The sequence below is a fragment of the Budorcas taxicolor genome, chromosome 1 (assembly GCF_023091745.1).
Source record: "Budorcas taxicolor isolate Tak-1 chromosome 1, Takin1.1, whole genome shotgun sequence".
In the NCBI taxonomy this organism is placed as follows: Eukaryota; Metazoa; Chordata; class Mammalia; order Artiodactyla; family Bovidae; genus Budorcas; species Budorcas taxicolor.
In genome coordinates, this window is record NC_068910.1 from 129187841 (window position 1) to 129208914 (window position 21074).

General features: G+C 50.0%; 1 protein-coding gene across 1 annotated transcript; it reads left to right on the forward strand.

Moving 5' to 3' along the window:
- The first annotated feature begins 208 nt into the window (after positions 1-208).
- Positions 209-19557, forward strand: NR1I2 (nuclear receptor subfamily 1 group I member 2). Its single transcript, XM_052645119.1, has 12 exons — positions 209-497; positions 1559-1824; positions 5264-5389; positions 7771-7777; positions 8729-9086; positions 12015-12148; positions 13330-13517; positions 14392-14666; positions 17361-17503; positions 17705-17821; positions 18179-18284; positions 19413-19557. Exons 1-12 carry the CDS (start codon positions 209-211, stop codon positions 19555-19557), a joined length of 2154 nt encoding a protein of 717 aa, XP_052501079.1.
- The last annotated feature ends 1517 nt before the right edge of the window (positions 19558-21074 follow it).

Sequence of the window (21074 nt, forward strand, 5' to 3'; positions counted from 1 at the left end):
TACCAGTGTCCTTTCTGATGCTATGAATTTGACTATTCTAGGTACTTCGTGTAAGTAGAATCAATATTTATCTGCACCTAATGTCTGTTGGAATTCATCTTTAAGGTTAACTTAATATATGTTTTAAATCTGCACCTCAGGGTGAGGACTACCTTGGTAGGAAAGAAAACAATTTAGGCTTGCCTGATTACTGATCTGTTCCAACATCATGATAGTATTCTTGGAATCTGGTGGCCCCCTAGGCAACAGCCCAGACATCAGGCCCTTTAACTTGGCCTCGTCTGTGTTTCTGACATTCAGATTCACCAGGAAAGGATCTGAACAGGTCAATAGATCCCATGCCACTGGAGAGAGCAATTACCCCATGCCCCACAGGCCCAGGAAGCTGATGGACCGCTGGCAGGCACCTGGACCTGGTCCAACCAGCAGCCCCTGTGAGGGCAGTGTGGGTGGGACAGGCCTACCTAGCCTCATGCTCCGCCAGCAGGCTCAGACTGGTGAGTTTATGAGTCTCTTTCACAAGGACAGAGACGGGAGGCTTTGAACACTCGAACATAACACCGTTTACCCCCTTGTATAACTGTGTCACAAACACTGGCATTTTATCTGACACATCCTGTCTTCTTCTAACACGAGGAGAGGGGAAAGTAGCACTTTTTTCTAACAAAAGCTTTCTTTGATCTCATGCATTTCAAAATCCCAGATCTCACTGTAACTCCCACTTGCTGCCAATCCATTCTTCTCCAGTGGAAGCCCACTCCTCCCACCTCAGAATTGCTAGAAGGAAGTGTGCATGCTAAGTCACTTTAGTCGTGTCCAGCTCTTTGCGACCCCATGGACTGTAGCCCACCAGGCTCCTCTCTCCATGGGATCCTCCAGGCAAGAATACTGGAATGGGTTGGCATGCCCTCCTCCAGGGAATCTTCCTGACTCAGGGATTGAACCTGAGTCTCTTATGCCTCCTGCATTGGCAGGCAGGTTCTCTATCACTAGCGCCACCTATGAAGCCTGCCAGAAGGGAGTGCCACTCAAGCAAGAAGAAGGGTTAATGTGCAGCAGGGAAGCAGGCGGTGTTGACCACAGGCCAGGCAGTCCCTCCCTCTCTGATGCCTGATCCATAGAAGGGGCCTCTCTGAAACGCCTTGTTTTGACACTTTTGTCAATGTGTTCAGACCTGACAACAGCATCAAAATGGAACACAGAGAGACTGGGCAGTCAAGGCTTCATTGGTCTGAGGTGTAAACTCCCCTGGAGACTGCAGCAGGCTCTGTGGCTTAGTTTTATAGGGTGTGTATGTGTGTGTGTGTGTTTTATACATATATATGTGTAGTTTTACAGGTTTTATATTATATATATATATAATACATATAAACATGTAGTTTTATAGGTGCAACAGAACCAGAGCAGAGGTGGATTTTAGATAATGAGGCTTAGGTTTCTGGGTCCTCATTCACATGTACTCTTCCTCACATCATATGCTTTTGTAACATTTTCAAAAGTAAGACATTAATCACAGTTGTTTTGGAGATTTCTACTCACCGTCACATTTTCCTTGAAGTTGAGTGGGGATGGAATGGCCCTGGGCATGTCCGGGGCCAGGCTAAGGGCAATGATCTGGGGACACATGCAGCATGGGCGCGTGGCTGCAGTTCCGGACGCAGAGCGGGGCTGCTAGCCAGCCAGTGTGGCTGCAGTTCCAGGAAGGCCCCCTCCGCCAGCTCGCCCACCGTCCTGACAGGGAAGCACAGGGCCTGCCTGTCGCCACATCACCACACTCCGTGGCATCCAGCACAGGCTAGAGGAGGGGACAGAGGTCTGAAATGGGTGAAGGCAGAGTTTAACTGACAGAGAATTCCTCCAAATATAAAACTTCCATGAAAAATATCTTTGACAGAGGTTTTCTTAAGTTGACAACAATCCTTGACTTAGTTGTAAAGATGAAACTTTTCTCTATTATCATAATAAAAAGCAAATTTTGATCACAAGTGCTAGAGGAATGATCTTTCTACTCTTTATATTTAAAATGACATTACAAAATCATTGTTCTACAAGGAATATAATTCACTCACTATTGCTGTTGTAGTAGTACCAGAAACTGGTGGCTTAAATAATGCAAAATGAACTGTCTTACAGTTCTGGATGTTCTAAGGCCAAAATCAGTGCCACTGAGCTAAAATCAAGATGTCGCCAGGCTGGTCTCTTCAGGCAGGGACCCCCTTGGCTCTTCTAGATGCCACCCACACTCCTGGTCTCTTCTCCCATCTTCAAAGCCGGCAGCACTGACCTCTTTTCTGTCATCACATCTCTTTCTTTGAATGAAAGTGAAAGTGAAGTCGCTCAGTCGTGTCCAACTCTTTGCAACCCCATGGACTGTAGCCCACCAAGTTCCTCTGTCCGTGGGATTCTCCAGACAAGAGTACTAGAGTGGGTTGCCATTTCCTTCTCCAGAGGATCTTCCCGACCCAGGGATCAAACCCAGGTCTCCTGCATTGCAGGCAGATGCTTTAACCTCTGAGCCACCAGGGAAGCCCTTTCTTTGAATAAACCCAAGAAAGTCTTTTGAGGATTCAGGTGATTAGACAGAGCCACCCCATCTCAAGGCCTGCACCCTCAATCACAGCTGCAGAGACCCTTGTGCCACGTAAGGAAACATATTCACGTGCTCCAGGGATCAGGACACAGACGTCTTTGGGTCGTTATTCTCTCTCCCACAAGGAGACAATCAAAGATACCATAGAGGAGTGTCAGACAGTTAATCAAAATGTTACGCTATCTTTCTGGATTTCATGACGTTTGCTACTATCCTTTTTAATATTTGTAATTTATTGTGATTTCTGTTATTCTTTCTCACAAACACATATTTTCTTGATACCTAACTACACATCTGCAACTCTGCATTCTGTTTTATAAAGAAAACTCCCACAATTGTATAAGCCTCAGACCCCACATAAGCTGACTCATGGCACCTCTACTCACCCACTGACTTAAATGAAAACTTGATGAAGTCTCTCCCATGGCCAGCTGGAGAGAGTCTGCAGCTGGCCAGAGTGGGTGACTTGTGGGCTCATGGGCCAGAAGGAAGGCCAGGGAGTGCCAAGTGGGGCTGACTGGTGTCTCAGAGTGACCCTCCTCCCATCTGTGCCCTGGAGAGTCACCTCCTGAAGCAGATGCAGCGTGTGGACACTCCCCAAGACAGGGGTCCCCAGCCTCCAGGATCTAATACCTGATGCTCTGAGGTGGAGCAGATACAGTAATAATAGAAACCGAGTGCGCAATGAATGTGATGTGCTTGAATCCCCCTGAAACCATCCCTTCCACCTCACCCCCCACCCCTGGTCCTTGGAAAAACTGTCTTCCATGAAAATGAAGCCTGGAAAGGTTGGGAACCGCTGCCCTAAGCGTTGCCCAGAATGACAGATAGGGCCTGGGGGTGAGGAGAGAGTGGGCCAGGCACAGAGGGACTCGGGCCTCTGAACTGCTACCCTGGGAACAGCGTAAATGTTAGTTGGCAAATGTTAGGATTCTCCTGGGTTCAGAGTTAGCTATTTCTCCCTTGTTATGGCTAAAACTCTGCACTTGGTCTGATTTTCTCTCTGGGGTTCTTTTTGGGGCTCAGCATGAACCAGCAGCCCCCATGCCTTTCTCGAGCTCCCTTATGAAAAGCACTCATCACCGGCGGTTTCTCTTCCACTGCCCTTTTCATCTCCTAACCTGCCTGCACTCCTCCACTGGAGCAATGCTCACAGCTGGGACCCTCATACTGGCTTCAGTTTCTTTCACTCCGCTCTTGACTCTTTCCAAACTACAGTTTCCCATTCTCACTTCTTCAGTGATTATTCTTTGTGTCTCTCAAGCACATTCCAACACCCTGACGAGGGCTCCTCTCCCGCTCTAGTGAGAATTCCTCCTTCTTGTTCAGTTCAGTCGCTCAGTCGTGTCCGACTCTTTGCGACCCCATGAATCGCAGCACGCCAGGCCTCCCTGTCCATCACCAACTCCCGGAGTTCACTCAGACTCACGGCCATCGAGTCAGTGATGCCATCCAGCCATCTCATCCTTTGTCGTCCCCTTTTCCTCCTGCCCCCAATCCCTCCCAGCATCAGAGTCTTTTCCAATGAGTCAACTCTTTGCATGAGGTGGCCAAAGTACTGGAGTTTCAGCTTTAGCATCATTCCTTCCAAAGAACACCCAGGACTGATCTCCTTTAGGATGGACTGGTTGGATTTCCTTGCGGTCCAAGGGACTCTCAAGAGTCTTCTCCAACACCACAGTTCAAAAGCATGAATTCTTCAGCACTCAGCCTTCTTCACAGTTCAACTCTCACATCCATACATGACCACAGGAAAAACCATAGCCTTGACTAGACGGACCTTAGTTGGCAAAGTAATGTCTCTGCTTTTGAATATGCTATCTAGATTGGTCATAACTTTTCTTCCAAGGAGTAAGCGTCTTTTAATTTCATGGCTGCAATCACCATCTGCAGTGCTTTTGGAGCCCCCAAAAATAAAGTCTGACACTGTTTCCACTGTTTCCCCATCTATTTCCCATGAAGTGATGGAACTGGATGCCATGATCTTTGTTTTCTGGATGTTGAGCTTTAAGCCAACTTTTTCACTCTCCTCTTTCACTTTCATCAAGAGGCTCTTAGTTCCTCTTCACTTTCTGCCACAAGGGTGGTGTCATCTACATATCTGAGGTTATTGATGTTTCTCCCAGCAATCTTGATTCCAGCTTGTGTTTCTTCTAGTCCAGCATTTCTCATATAAGTTAAATAAGCAGGGTGACAATATACAGCTTTGACATCCTCCTTTTCCTATTTGGAACCAGTCTGTTGTTCCATGTCCAGTTCTAACTGTTGCTTCCTGACCTGCATACAGATTTCTCAAGAGACAGGTCAGGTGGTCTGGTATTCCCATCTCTCTCAGAATTTTTACAGTTGAATGTGATCCACACAGTCAAAGGCTTTGGCATAGTCAATAAAGCAGAAATAGATGTTTTTTTGGAACTCTCTTGCTTTTTCCATGATCCAGCGATGTTGCCAATTTGATCCCTGGTTCCTCGCCTTTTCTAAAACCAGCTTGAACATCAGGAAGTTCACAGTTCATGTATTGCTGAAGCCCGGCTTGGAGAATTTTGAGCATTACTTTACTAGCATGTGAGATGAGTGCAATTGTGCGGTAGTTTGAGCATTCTTTGGCATTGCCTTTCTTTGGGATTGGAATGAAAACTGACCTTACTTATAAAATTTTCCCTTCCTGTAAAGCTCTTTGATTTGGGAACACTTTTTGCATCTGTGGAGCAGTTAGAGTGTTCACAGCAGACCCTGGAGTTCTGCCAAAAGAGTGACTTTCAGCTCCTGGAGAATCTGAAAAAAGACCAGCATAACAGAGTATCTGGTGTGTGCAAGATACTCAACACATGTTTGCTGTTGTGATAATTGTTATGATGAATAAATGAGTTATCTTTTGCAAAGGACCTAGAACACTGAGCTTCAATAATTCTTAGTAATGATTTTAGTATCTTTCTGCCTCATCCCTTTAAAAATTATGTATATTTATGTGTTTATTGCGGAGAAGGCAATGGCACCCCTCTCCAGTACTTTTGCCTGGAAAATCCCATGGATGAAGGAGCCTGGAAGGCTGCAGTCCATGGGGTCGCTGAGGGTTGGACACGACTGAGCGACTTCACTTTCACTTTTCACTTTCATGCATTGGAGAAGGAAATGGCAACCCACTCTGGTGTTCTTGCCTGGAGAATCCCAGGGATGGGGGAGCCTGGTGGGCTGCCATCTATGGGGTCACACAGAGTCAGACACGACTGAAGTGACTTAGTAGTAGTAGTATGTGTTTATCGAGGTGTAACTGACGTAAGTTTACACTAGTTTCAGAAGTAGAATGTAATAATTTTGTACTTGTACATATTGTGAAATGATCACCACAGTCAGTGCAGTTAATATCCATCACCATCTGTTATTCTCTAGCACTAATCCTGAACCTTAGGTAGCCCCAGGTATCTGTTGAAACCATTTGTCTCCTTTAAAGAGAATGTTTAATATACATTAAACTGCCTGAACAACACAGGGGTTAGGGGCACTGATCTGCACAGTCAAAAATCCATTTATAAGTTTTGACTCCCCCACAACTGCATTACTGAGTCTGCTGTTGACCAAAAGACTTACCAATAACAACCATTGATTAACACATGTTTTGTACGTTATGTATATCAGTCTTCCAATAAAGTATCTCACAATAATGTAGACTAAAGAAAAGAAAACGTTATTGATAAAATCATAAGAGAAAATAAATTTATAGCACTGTACTGTATGGATACTGTAAGTTTCCATCATCTGCTTACAAGATGAATTATTGATCAGTACCTACATCATTATGATATAGATGTTATACATATTACTAACAGTAGATGTAAAAATGAAAAGATAATATGAAAAAGAAATTCATATTTATTTATAGGTATGATGATTCATGCATTGATAAGTAAGAAACAGCAATACGACTGTTTTATGATTGTCTAATGCAAGTGAAAGGGTTGTTTCACAGAGCCTGGACTATACTCTAAATGAATCATCGTTTGGTTTTTATGGCAAACATATTATTGAAAACACTGTGACATTAAAAAAAAGTACCTATGATGACAGGATACACAATGTTTTCAATTACAAGAGCGGCATACTGTATGGGAATGTAAACAAAGTTATGAAACAGTGAGAAAACTAACACATTACCGATTTTTATATTAACTACCTCTCATCTTATGCCTATGTAAGGAAGACTAATATCTACACATGTTTTATGCATTCAGAAGATACCTTTAATTTTTTCAATATTTCTAAGCTATGTGGTTCATCTTAAGAGTTTTTCAAATTGCCACCCATCTCCAAAAATTTTTCCAATACATTTACTGAAAAAAATCTCCATATAAGTGGACCATCCAATTCAAACTTGTGCTGTTCAAGGATCAACTGCATTTACATTTAATTATCAATATATTTGCTCTTTCCATCATGCTATTTCAGTTTCTCTTCTCTCTATGGTTGGACTTTTCTTTATTCTTCCATTTTTTTCCCTTTCTACGAGATTTTAAGCTACGCATTCTATTGCCAGACTTTTAGGGGTTGCCTAGAAATCTTTTGCAGGTCCAGTCCCTGAGTTGGGAAGATCCCCTGGAGACAGGAATGGCTACCTACTCCAGTATTCTTGCTTGGAGAATTCCTCGGACAGAGGAGCCTGGTGGACTACAGTCTACAGAGTCACAAAGAGTTTGATATGATCGAGCAACTAAAAAACTTCAGGAATCTTAACAGGCACACTTTACTAATTAAAATCTGATTTATTATCTTTCTCCTCCCTCAACAATATTGAACCTTAGAAAACTTTCATTGTGATCATCCATCTTCTGACTTACATGTTTTTGCGTATTTTAGCTGTGTGTTGCTTTTCTTTTCAACTCCCAAGCATTGTTATCATTGGTTTATATAGCTGTTTGTTCAGATTTTATGGTCAGTTTTTATTCATTTTACAAATCTGATTGGTCAGTTGTTTCACAGACTTTTTCTCTTTCTTTGATTGTCAGCCTCTTCTACTATTTATTTAAACATTCTTTGCTTGATAATTCAGGCGTCTTTGCAGATCTAATCTTGCTGTAAGTTGTTTTCACTATCTCCTGCTCATGGTGCCATGTTAGCTTTTTATTCATGATTATGAGTTTTGCTCATATTCCTTGAAAATTACTTGTGTGATTCTTTGTGTCTAGGTGGAAGGTGAGTTCCTCTACGGGGTGAGGTGGGGGGTGGGGAGGATTAATTCTGCTTCTGTGGATGTCTAGGAGCACTAACAACCTACAATCAAATTCTTTGTGGCTTTTCTGGACACACAAAGTCTATACATTTTTTTTCCTGCAAGCCTGTATGAGGTCAGAATTATAATTCAAAAAAATCAGAAAAATTTTCCGCATACCTGGTCAGTTCAAGTTTCCAGTCAGTCTATTTTATTTGCAGTTTTCTGAAGGGTCAGGGTCATGGAACAGATTCATTTCTAATTCATTCTTATATGTGAAATGGTCAGCTCTCATCTGTTATGCTGTTAAAAAACAGAAATTTGTGTGTTGAAATGTTGTGTGGTGGCCTAGAGAGTCTTTGGGGAAGAGCAGTGAATAGGGCAGTTTCCAGTGTCTGCCCGCCATCCCCTATGCCTACTCCCAAGTAGAACTAAAGTCACACCCTCCAGCTGAAAGTTGCCTGGAGAGGACATCTAGAGTACAGCTCTGTGGGTGGGTGTGAGTTCTTGACTCATTTACCCCTCAGCTTGACTGGGACCTGGGTATTCTCTCTCTGTACCGTGAGCCTGGCTCCTCTCTCTCTCTCCTCATCTGCTTATTTACTCAATTGAAAACAGGTTTTCTGCTCAGCCTTTCCAGTTCTCTCTGGGAGTCTGGGCCACAACACACCTGAGGGGCCAGCTCTTTGGGTCTCCTCAATTCCAGAACAAGGGTCCTGTCCCACGGGCTGCCCTGCGTTCAGGCCTGTGACCGGCTCATGGCCTCCTAATCTGAGTCATCCAAGTATTCATTCTTTGGTCCAACCCAGAGACTCCTTTCTTTTTCCTTCTCATTTCTTCCTCTACCTTTTCTCTCTCCCATGTTCTTCGTCCATGTGTTTTACTCCAGGGCCTCTTATTGAGCACAAATATCACGCTAACATCTTTCTCTCTAGCTCTAGTACTCTTCCCCCATTTCTTCTATGGAAAGTCAGCTCTTGTGTCCACAAAACCAAACAGGAGAGATGCACACTGCGGCTGCCTCAGCACACCCCCGTCCAGGGTTCTCATGCTCTGTGGTGTTCTCACTTCTAGTCCAAGAGGCTCAGAAGCAAAGCTGGAGGTGGGCCGTGAAGAACAGTGGAACCATGCTGACCTCGTGCACCGTGGAGAAGCTGACTCTGCATCTACAAATCCCATCCTTGGCACAGACGAGGAAGAAGAGGGTCCCCAGATTTGCCGTGTATGTGGGGATAAGGCCACTGGTTATCACTTCAATGTCATGACATGTGAAGGATGCAAGGGCTTTTTCAGGTAGAGTTACCTATCAACTTTCACCCACCTGCTACCTCTGACAAAATGGGTCACATCTAACTGGGTCTCTGCCACTAGTTTCCTGGGTACCATCTCAGGGCCTCAGCTTCAGAGGCCCAGGTTCAGAGTGTGGGCTGGTGGCCCATCCAAAGGCTTCCTAATTAGTCTCAGGAGAACCATTAACATCTGAGAGGAAATCTTCATCTTCTATTTTCCCACTCTACTCAGGAAAGGCCCCTTTCCATTAAGATCTCCCTTTGTTTCTCCATGTGCTCTTGAATAAAATAGCAAATACAGCAAGTGAGTCAGTAAAAGAGGAGAAAGAATTTGAAAATCCACAGAATTCAAGAGTTCAAATCACTCTTAAGGAGCGGTGTTAAATAAAGAATGGCATAAAATAAGCAAAGAATATGACACACCAGCTCACCTAGAAACAGAGATCCAAAATATTAAGGACTAAAAGTCCCAGCTCATAGCAAGACAGGCTCGAACAGAAAGGTCACATTGTTCAGCTGACGAAAGAACAATGACACTGCTCAGTGCAGGCTCAGACGAAGAGGAAGAGAAGCCAGCCAGGAAAGAAGGGAGGGCCACGTGTGTGGAGGGCAGCTCCCGCTGCAGGGGCACACTTGGGCCCCTCGTGCATCCTGAGGATAGCCAGCTGACTTGACCTCTGCAGAGTTCCTCCTGATGGCTGGACATTTAAATGGAAATGGACCCCAGCACCAAGGTCCAGCTTGCAGTCCCATCAAAGCTGGGCTGCCAGACAGTTGGGTGTAGGAGAAAACCCACAGTGGGGTGTCCAGGCCAGGAGGAGCCCAGTAATGCACTGCAGCAACCCAGGACCCACCCACCCCCGCCCCGACTCCTGACCAGAGTGAAGAAACCCTGGTTTAGGAGCCGATGGGGTCAAGTTTGAGGTCCCAGGCATGAGGTCAGCTCAGGAAGCCCTCATGCTCCAGGGAGAAATGAACATCCATGTGGGGTGCTGTTAGCCTGTGCGAAGCTACGAGCAACAACTCTCCACTCACGGTGCTGAACAACAAGGAGAACATGTCACCTCTCACATCTAGAGGTCCGAGGCCTTCAAGGCGTTGGTGAGCCCAGCAGTCAGTCCTTTTTCCTCTTCTGCCATCAGAGAGTGGCTACCCTTCCTGCTCCACTGAGGGCAGCAAAGTGCCAGGGATTCAGGCTGGGAACCACAGGGCTCAGCTGAGGAATAGAAAGGCCCCTCTTGTCTTCTAAGAGCAAAGAAATCTTTCCCAGAAGACCCTTCAATTCACATCACCTAGACCAGAGCCCCAGACAGCTCTAGAATTGGTCACTAGCAAAGAGCCCCAGACAGATCCCTGAGCTGGGCATCCACCAACGAGGCCGCACGGAGGAGGAAGGGCGCCTGAGCCAGACCTGGATTCTCCCTGTGGCTCACTGTAGGGGTCAGAGCTTGGATCCTGGTATCAGGCAGACCTGAATTCAAACTTCAGCCTGTCCTCTACCTGAGGACAGCGAGCGGTGTCTTCTCACAGACTCCGTTTCCTCATCTGTGCCAGGCAGATGACCAAATGAATTTCGTAGGGTTCTAAGAACTAAGTTTGCAAAGCTCTGCACAATCTGTAGCCCTGCATCCAATCCACAGTATGGCTGATAAACGTGGGCCCCTTCCCTCAGTTACCAGGGGTCTCTTACCCAGCAGGGGAGGGGATGGGGCCTGAGAAATACACCCCCTGGCTGTCTAGCTCCTGGCCTTAGGTCTCCCGGATCAGCCCCAAGGGTCCACTCAGTAGCCACAACTGTCCATTTTTCATTTTCCACACTGCTGGATCAGAGCCAGAGGCTAGATCCAAAGAAGAATTTGTTTCCATCTATTCAGCTGTGAACGGAGAAGGCAATGGCACCCCACTCCAGTACTCTTGCCTGGAAAATCCCATAGATGGAGGAGCCTGGTGGGCTGCAGTCCATGGGGTCGCTAACAGTCAGACAGGACTGAGCAAATTCACTTGCACTTTTCACTTTCATGCATTGGAGAAGGAAATGGCAACCCACTCCAGTGTTCTTTCCTGGAGAATCCCGGGGATGGGGGAGCCTGGTGGGCTGCCGTCTATGGGGTTGCACAGAGTCGGACACGACTGAAGTGACTTAGCAGCAGCAGCATTCAGCTGTGAAAACTCGGGACAGGGGGATAAAGTTAGGGGCCCACTGGCTGGGTCTTCTGGTGAAGTGCAGGATGCCTGGGCTGTGGGGGAGGATGTGTGTGTGCTGGGGTCTCTAGCAGGAATTTACCACCTTGTCTCCCATCTGGCGCAGCTGTCTGGGGACACGAGGATACAGCGCCCAGACACTCCACCATTATGGGGCTCTGAGCCTCCCTGTTCCCCTGCGGCAGTCAGCAAGGCGAAGCCTTTTTCCAGTGAGGTAGAAAGTTTCCCGTAGCGTACGCATCCTCTGACCTCCCAATCTAGAATGGGGACTGGGGAAGGCAGGAGGCTTATGTTTCTTACACACCCAGGGCCAGATTTCCTCCAGTCCCCTCTTCCAAGGAGAAATCCAGGAAGAAGCCACCTCCACAGAGACTTGGTCCAGTTCTCCTGGGGTTCCTGGGCATTAGGAAAAAGAAGAGGAGAGGGTACGGGCCTCAGGGTGCCGAAGCATCCCACGAAGCAGCTCCGGTGCAGGCCCTGAGCAGCATCCACCTCCCATGTGGAGGCTGAGGACAGTCTAGTACCCAGCTCCCCTTCTCCAGCAGGCTCGGAGGCCTCTGGGCGCCCACAGAAGCCTGAAGAGCCCTGGTCTGTACCTTTCCTATGAACCCCACCCAACTCAGAGGCAAAGGCAGAGCCCACAGAGGGTGTGACCAGTGTCCGTGTCAGAGGCGGGCAAGAAGCCAGGGTACACAACGCGTCCTATCTTCTGCTCTCTGTCCTCTTGCAGAAGGGCCATGAAACGCAATGCCCGGCCCCGGTGCCCCTTCCGGAAGGGCACCTGTGAGATCACCCGGAAGACCCGGCGTCAATGCCAGGCCTGCCGCCTTCGCAAGTGCCTGGAGAGCGGCATGAGGAAAGAGAGTGAGCAAAGGCTGCGGGAGCGGGAATGGGCATGTGAGCCACGTGTGTGCGAGAGCATCCATGTGCGCGTGCACACAGGGGCAGGCAGCAACCTGATGTCCCCTGCCTGTCCTGAGGGACTGGAGAAGTGGAGTGTTATCGCCATTCTCTGTTCTTGGAGGCCTGATTCTCCCTGGCCAGGGTCGTACCCCACTCTGCCCTCAGTTGCGCTCGCATGATTCGTGTTGTGCCCTTCATGACTGCTTTAGCCAAATCAGGGGAGCTGAAATGGGAACGAGAAGCTGGAGACTCATGGTGTGCTTGACCTGCACCTTCTACCAGTGGCCCAGACCTAGCATCCTCAAGGAATTGTGTGCAGCCAGTGACAGAAGGGTTCTCATTTCCCCTGTCCATCTTTGGTATAATTGTGTTCCCAGGGACTCTGAGATTAAAGAGCGTGGGAAAAGGCTGGAAGTTTCCAAGGTGTATTTCTCTCCAACAGTCACAGACGGCTGCGAGACCTTGGGCAACCTTTAAGGGGCCAGGTTCCCTGGGCATTGGCAGAGAGCCTTTCCTGCAGACGAGCTGTGCCTGTTGTCTCCTCCCTACCAGGACCCCCTCCCCCAGAGCTCTGCTCTGCACACACAAGTGGGCTCCAGAAATCCATGGATGACCTTAAAGCCCCAGGCTACATAGGAAGTGGCTGGAGAAGATACCTCTTGCTAAGCAGTAGCCCCGCTCTCCGAGACCCAGAGATCTTGGGGGACTCTCGGGAGTCTTAACGGTCTCTGATACACCAGAAACAATCAGGTGCATTTATGAAACAATTATGACATAGAAGCAGTTATATTAGGCACTTCCCATGCAGTGTCTCATGCTAAGAGCGGTGTGAGGTGAGCACTGTCAGTCCAGCTTACCAGGAGGGAAAGAGAGGTGAAGAAGCCCATCAAGGCCACCGCTACAAAGTGACAAAGCCGTCAGTGAAGCCTGGTGCCTTAAGATCCAGAAGCCGGAGCAATAACCACTGTTCCACAAAGTCGTCTTGAACCCCACGGTCATAGGCAGCACACCCGTCCTTCCCCGCAAGGGTTTCTCCAGAGGAGCCCAGAGTCTTTGACTGTCTGGAAAAGGGCAGGATTTTTGTCACCAGGCTGTCCCCATCCCCTGCTGCTGCCTGAGTCTGCTCCTGGCTGTCTTTGCAGTGATCATGTCCGATGCAGCTGTGGAGCAGAGACGGGCCTTGATCAGGAGGAAGAAGAGAGAACGGACGGAAACTCAGCCCCCTGGAGCCAAGGGTCTGACTGAAGAGCAGCTAATGATGATCCGGGAGCTGACGACTGCCCAGATGAACACCTTTGACAGCACCTTCATTCATTTCAAGAATTTCCGGGTATGAGGCTTTCGAGATGGCTCCGCTCCTGTGCTTGCGCCTCAGAACCCCAATCTCTTTCCCAGGGATTCTCGAAGAGTGGCCCCTGGACTCTCAGGAGAAGCAGCGGCACCTGGGAACTTATTAGAAAAGCAGATCCTCAGTTCACCCCTGAATCAGAACCTTCGAGGGCAGGGCCCAGCAGTCTGTGCTATGACAAGACCCCTCAGGTGATTCTAACTCATGCTCAGGTCTGAGACACACTGCTCTCTCCTTCTACGGCCTGTAGAAATGGAGTCTGAGTCAGCAGTGGAGTTATGGACAGCTGAGTTGCACCAGGGTTGCTGGCATTCAGACGCAGAGGGGACATGGCATTTGTGCACTGGTATCACTGACCCAGGAAACTTCAGTGACCTCAGCAATGGCAGCTTGTCTGACCCCAGTGCCCCTTGTCACCTGCGCTCACAGGCATCTCATGACCCACCCAGCTCACAGACCTGGTAGCCAGCGGCCCCGAAAGTCTGTTCTTTCCATCTCCAGCTCTTAGATCCTTTTCTGAGTTTCCTGAGTGCAAGTTTAGGGACACTCGGGACACACCCCTCGATGGAGGCCCCCTCACCTTCCACCAAAGCAGGAAGCGAACCCATCTCTGACCAGGCAGGAATGTGAGGGATCGTGAAGTCAGAGACTCACCAAAGAGAAGAGAAGAAACCAGCGCTCTGTGTGGGGGTGGGGTGGTGGGCGGGGTGGGGGCTGGACACGCCTGCCACTGTGCGTCCTCTCAGGGAGCAGCTGTGGTTGTGTGCGCCTGTCTGGGCAGAGGGAAAATTCCTGTTTGGGAGAATATATATTCTGTCTCTCCTCTCTTCTCTCCCACTTCCGGCTCATGCCCCAGCTGCCAGATGTGCTCAGTAGTGGCCGCCAGAATCCAGAGCCTCTGCAGATTCAGTCCAAGGAAGAAGCCGCCAAGTGGAGAAAGATCAGGGAAGAGCTATGTTCAGTGAAGCTCTCCTTGCAGCTGCGGGGGGAGGACGGCAGCGTCTGGAACTACAAGCCCCCAGCCGACAATGGCGGGAAAGAGATCTTCTCCCTGTTGCCCCACATCGCTGACGTGTCCACCTACATGTTCAAAGGCATCATCAACTTTGCCAAGGTCATCTCCTGTTTCAGGTAGGACACGGGCTGGGTGGACGGTGTGGAAAGGAGCAGGGCGTGGCCAGCAGGTTCAGAGGGTCTGGGATGGACTGCTCTGAATTTGGAGACACTGGTGCCAAAAGACACTCCTTTACCTCTGCCCCCAGGGCACCTGGTCGTGTGGGGGAGTGGCGCCCTCTCTGTCTATGTGGCTCATTAGCTTTCTGACTGCGGCCTGCTATTTAACCTGTGGCTCAGCTGCCTTATCTGCTGCTGCTAAGTCACTTCAGTCGTGTCTGACTCTGTGCGACCCCATAGACGGCAGCCCACCAGGCTCCCCCGTCCTGGGGATTCTCCAGGCAAGAACACTGGAGTGGGTTGCCATTTCCTTCTCCAATGCATGAAAGTGAAAAGTGAAAGTGAAGTTGCTCAGTCGTGTCCAACTCTTAGCGACCCCATGGACTGCAGCCCACCAGGCTCCTCCGCCATAGGATTTTCCAGGCAAGAGTACTGGAGTGGGGTGCCATTGCCTTCTCCAGCCTCATCTGCTAGACTGGGGCTAATGATGCCTGCCTTGCAGGGCTGTTAAGTGAAATAAGAAAACCTCTGGTAGGGCATTCAGCACATACATGTGGATGTTCAGAGAGTGATGCCCCTTCCCCATTTTCCTGCCAAAGGGTGGGAGTCACAAGTTGATAGTTCAAGAGCAATGGAAGAGTTGGAAGGAAAAGGAAGGAGGCCCACAGAGAGAAGAAGAGGGCCAGGAAGAGATGCTGTGTCGCCAGCAGTCTGCTGCTAGAGAAGGCTGAGGAGCAGGACAATGGGCCGGGACTCCCCACCTAGGCATGTAGGCGACAACCACCGGGCAACTGGGGTGACTGAAAAGCTCTGGGCCCTACTGGTGTGGTGGCAACCACAGCCCCACAATAGGGAGCCTGTCACAGTGTGAGGCAGCACTGGGCATGTCTTCCCTGGGGTCAGGCCCACCAGGCTGGGCCTGGGCAGGTGGAACTGAATCACACAAGGAGCCCTGACTCCATCCGCTGGCAGAGGGCAGGTTCTTTTCCAGGAGCCCATGGGTTCCCCTGTGGGTGACATGCAGGACTTATTTACTGGAGTGAGGGTTGTCACAGGCTGGAGTGGGGTTCAGATTGTGGCAAAGTAGGTCAAGGGAGCAGGGAGAGGGACTCACTTTCACCCATGGACCCAGCAGATCCCCCTTGACCATCCGATGACCCAGGACTTACCACCAGGGTGGGAGGGCACTCATTTCTTGTGACGGTCAGCTTTGAGCACAACCACTCCAGGAGACAGGTGTTACTCTCACCTTCATTCCACAGATAGAAAACTGAGGTTCGCCGAGGTTAAGGCAGGTGCACAGGATCTCAGTTAATCAGAGAGGCCAGCTTTGGAAGCATACAGCCTTCAGAGCTGGCCCCCTGCCAGGTCCTGGGCAGGGGACTGGGGGGGACACAGAAGGAAAAGATCAACTTTGTGGCATTTGTGGCTCAACATTGCAGATCTAAAAGAAGAGGCTAAACGCCTGAGGAGACCAAAGCCAGGCACAGGTCCTCCTCAAGGACTCCCTCCTGGGCTTTTAGGTAGAATGCCTCCATTAGTGGGGCATGGTGGTGGGGGGCTTTCAGGTAGCGAAGGCTTCCCTGGTGGCTCAGATGGTAAAGAATCTACCTGCAATGCGGGTTTGATCCCTGGATTGGGAAGATCCCCTGGAGGAAGGCATGGCAACCCACTCCAGTGTTCTTGCCTGGAGAATCCCCATGGACAGAGGGGCCTGGTGGGCTACAATCCATGGGGTCGCAGAGCATCAGACATGACTGAGTGACTAAGCGCAGCACAGCACTCAGGTGGGGAAGTCACTGTGTCAGTCTAACACAGAGACTGGAAGCAGCCACTGTGGCCGGGCCTGTGCTCAGTGCTGGGGGTGCGGGTGGGGTTCAGGGCACTCAGCCTGCCTGGAAACAGCAGACACGGCTAATTCAAAACAGACAGCAGGAAGCAGACTGCCCTGCTGCATGGCACTCACGCTGGAGGCACCTGCAGGACTGCACTCCGGAAAGACCTCTAGGAGGCATAGGGACTGCTTGGCCTGAAGGACTAGCAGGATTTACTTAAGTGAAGCTAAAGGGCTTCCCTGATGCTCAGCAGTAAAGAATCTGCATACAGTGAAGGAGACCTGTGTTCGATCTCTGGATCGGGAGGATCCCCTGGAGAAGGGAATGACTACCCACTCCAGTATTCTTACCTGGAGAATTCCATCCACAGAGGAGCCTGGTGGGCTACAGTCTATGGGGTTGCAAAAGAGACATGACTGAGTGACTAACAACACTTCACTTCAAAGGCGTAATCATTCCAAATGGGGAAACCTAGGCAGAAAGTATGAAGCCGGGGACCAGGAGCCCAGGCTGTGCAGGGAGCTGGAGGAGATGGGGCTGGGCTGTAAGGGGCCCAGACACCCAGCCACATCAGCAGTGGAGAGTCCCTGAAGGTGGCAGGGGCCCTGAAGGTGGCAGTGAGGAGGAATCTGCTTGCTGGATTGTGAGCGGGAGAGAGTGGAGGCAATTCGAAGGCTACTGCAATCGTGCTCAGGGGCAGGACCCATCCCACCTCTTCTCTTCGCCACCCCTACCCTGATTCAGGATTACAGGAGTGGGTGCGGGCCTGTGGCAGCTTCCTTGGAAGCCAGCATCCCCTCCTTATCCTTGCTGCCAGGGACCTGCCCATAGAGGACCAGATCTCCCTGCTGAAGGGGGCCGCCTTTGAGTTGTGCCAGCTGAGATTCAACACGGTGTTCAATGCAGAGACCAGGACCTGGGAGTGCGGTCGGCTGTCCTACTGCTTGGAAGACCCTGCAGGTGCCTGAGAGATGCCTGTCTGTCCTGCCAGAGGGTGGGAAAACAACCTGGAGGGAGGAGAGGAGCCATACCAGGATCTGTGGGTCCTGGGATCGCAGTGCAGGAGATCGGGCCATGGGAAAGGGGGCCTTGGTGAGGGAAATCTGAGTCCTGGGTCAGCTTCCTGAGAAGTGGACCCCTCCAGCCTGCACCCACCCACAGGTGGCTTCCAGCAGCTTCTCCTGGAGCCTGTGTTGAAATTCCACTATATGCTGAAGAAGCTGCAGCTGCATAAGGAGGAGTACGTGCTTATGCAGGCCATCTCCCTTTTCTCTCCAGGTGAGAGCCACATCTGCCTTGCCTGGCTTCCCCTTGCTCACACTTATTCTCCCTTATTCTCCCAGGCTTGCTCACACCCCATCAGCTTCAGCCAAGGGCGGGGGCAGCATTCCTTCCTTTGCTTTCCCCAGGGAAGGTTCCCGACTGATGGCCTTGCCCTCCACTCACTGCTCAGCCAGGAAGGGGACTGCAGCTCTTTGCTCCCAGGGTCAGAGGGGTGATGCAAAGCCCTCTTAGCAACCCCCTCACTTCCTTGCCTGGGAATCCTTGGCTCTGGAAGGTGGTTGGCTAGCCATTTGTCCCCTCTGGGATGGACCAAGCCTATCTTGGCCCCCGTGACCTTCCCCTCCCCACCAGACCGCCCAGGTGTGGTGCAGCGCCTCGTGGTAGACCAGCTGCAGGAACAGTTCGCCATGACCCTGAAGGCCTACATCGAGTTCAACCGGCCCCAGCCCGCCCACAGGTGAGCAGCAAGCAGGGAGGGTGAGGGTGTGAGCCCTGCCCCCAGGGCCCTACTTGTCCTGAGGCAGCCTCTGATTACCAGGGCTTTGGGGCCCTGTTTTGTGGCCTTCATTGAGGTCTCCAGCCAGTCAACTAGAACTACTATTTGTTGAGAAGAGCCAGCCCTGGTGCCAAGCAGTTTACATGCACATCATATTTAATCCTGAAAACAGCCCCATGCAGCAAGTGCTACCATATCCTGCCAGGGACTGGAGGCTCAGGGTGGCTGACCCCGGGGCCCACAGCCAGATAGGTGGGATCGGAGGAAGGTCCTTGCCGGTCAAGTCTACGGCCCACACCCTGGAGCACTAACTGCCTAACCACCTCCCAGGACAAACTCCAGGTAACAGGGGAGGAAACTCCTTGGACCTGGTCACCCAAGGGAGGAGGGCTGCTTGTTCAGGGCTTGGCCAGGCAGGGGCTCCCACCCTATTCACTGGGCCCCAGCAGCCCTTGCGACCCAGTACCGAGCCTGGGCCGTGACCAGGGAAGGCCAGCGCTGGGTGCGCTTGTGCGAACGTAAAACCTCGAGTCCTTACTTGGCCTGCTGCGGCTGGCTTTTGAATTTGGCTTCATGGGATGCTGGGTGTCTTGCTTTGCTCAGTCCTCCCCTGTATGGAGCCAGGGGCATCGTGGGGAACCTGAGGCATGAGGTGTGTCTCAGACACTGGATCCCAGGCTAGATCCAGGGAGGGATTGCTGCCTGCAGCCCCCACCTCCACGGCTTCTCCCCTTGGTCCTGATGCCCATTCATTAGCCATGGCAGTGAGGATCCCCCCAAACTGACCTGTTCATGCAGTGTCTGGAATGCCTGTTTCCCCATGATGTCCCTGTGTGCGGAGACTGAAGCCCGGAGGAGGAGATGTGGGTGGGAAGAGTGGTCCACACCTCAACGGTGCCAGGCTGCTCTGCCCCCTTGTCCACAGACTGCCGTGGAAGCTTAAGGAATTCAGCTGAGCCTTGTCTCTTGGCTTATCTGAGAGGTCCTGAGATGAAAACCCTCAAACATGTGCAGTTTCAGAGGGGCTCCAGCTTTGGTGGGTGGGGGCAGGGCAGGCTGTACTGCCAACTGTTCCCGATTGGCCGGCAGGTTCTTGTTCCTGAAGATCATGGCCATACTCACCGAGCTCCGCAGCATCAGCGCCGAGCACACCCAGCAGCTACTGCGCATCCATGACGTTCACCCCTTCGCCACCCCACTCATGCAGGAGCTCTTCAGCACCACAAATGGCTGACTGGCCACCCCAGGGCAGGCAGAGCTGGGGCCCTCGGAGCTGGAGCCACCATTCCTGGGGCTAGACAGACGGACGCTGACAGTGACAGACAGGTCCTGCCTCCCCAGGGGTCTCACAGAGACAGCTGTGATGATGGCGGGCTAGCGTTCCTCAGCCCCCAGCTCGGTCTGGGGAGAGCCAAGCCCAAGTGCCTTACATGGAGACTGTGCTGGCCCCTAGGTTAGGCCCTTAGAGAGGCAAGGCACTCCTCTCCCCTTAGAAGCAGCCCTGGGTCTGGGCATCTAGTGTCATGGTGGGAGAGGGGATAGGACGCCTGGGGCTGGGCATTTGAGGGTCTGTGCCCACACCCAAGTTCATTAGCTTCTTGGGTTTTTTCACTGCTTCATCTGCTACCTCTCCTCTCCCACTTGCCAGCCATTCCCAACCCACAACCTCTAGTCCCAAGTTGCTCTGTGAGTTCCAGGCCTGTGTGCGCTAATGCAGGTGCATTAGAGTTGAGGGAGTCCTTTAGAGAGAGGCCAGAAGGCCTGCACTGAGTGTCACAAGCTTGTCCTAACCTCTTCTGTTTATTCTTCCCTCATCCTGTCTCCATTCATGAAAACACATCATTACACACAGACAATATGCTACCTGCTGTGGGGAGTACACGCTGACTCAGACATGGATCCTGACCTTGATGGGGCTATGTGACTTGATGCAGGTCAGCTTCACAACCGAACTGGGACTGGTTCCTCCTGAGACTGGAACACTGAGGACTCCATGGTGAGACTATATGGACGGCAGTTAATAAATGTGTTCCTGTTTACACATGTTTTCAAAGCTAAAGAGTATGACAGCCTTTCTTTTATAACCATTTTGAGTAAAAATGTTTCTGTATTTTTCACAAATTATGGGCATCCCATACCTAAGAACCAGGCTTATCATATATGATCCTATGTTTAATGTCAAATCAGGGCAAGAGGACTTAAATAATTAACTTTTGGTTAGAGATTTAAACTTTTTTGGCCTTCCTTTCTGGGGGAAAAAGAAATATGGGGATGGTGAAAGAGAAATATATTTGTATATACTTCTATTTTTATAATACATATTTTACTATTGCCCTTTACATATCTGAAGACTTTTGGTGTGAGAACATAAAAAATGCATTATTTAACTTGGCTTGTTCATAAAAATAATTATTCCATATAAAAAGTTTACATGTCATTCAAAATGTAGTACTTTTAAATGACTAATGTTTTTATGCAAATGAAGCTACAAGTTAACTGAATTTTAAGGAACAGATATTCACTTTTACCATTTTTCAAGATCACACTTGGAGAACTTGTCATTAAGACTATACATCAAAGCAAACAAACATATTCTCTGTCACCCCTCCAGATTCCCCAGCCTCTTCTGCATCAAGGGGATGTAGAACACACTAATTTTTAGAAAAGAATCTGAGGGAAAAGGAGTTCTTCTTTCCAAACACATTGCAGATTTTGCCCCCAGTAATTGTCTAATTATACTCATTTAGAAAT

Coding starts and splice junctions, on each gene's coding strand:
- NR1I2 (XM_052645119.1), top strand. CDS start 209: ATGATAGTATTCTTGGAATCTGGTGGCCCCCTAGGCAACAGCCCAGAC. Junction 1,825..5,263: donor GGGACAGAGGTCTGAAATGG/GTGAAGGCAGAG, acceptor CTTCCTGTAAAG/CTCTTTGATTTGGGAACACT. Junction 18,285..19,412: donor CGGCCCCAGCCCGCCCACAG/GTGAGCAGCAAG, acceptor ATTGGCCGGCAG/GTTCTTGTTCCTGAAGATCA.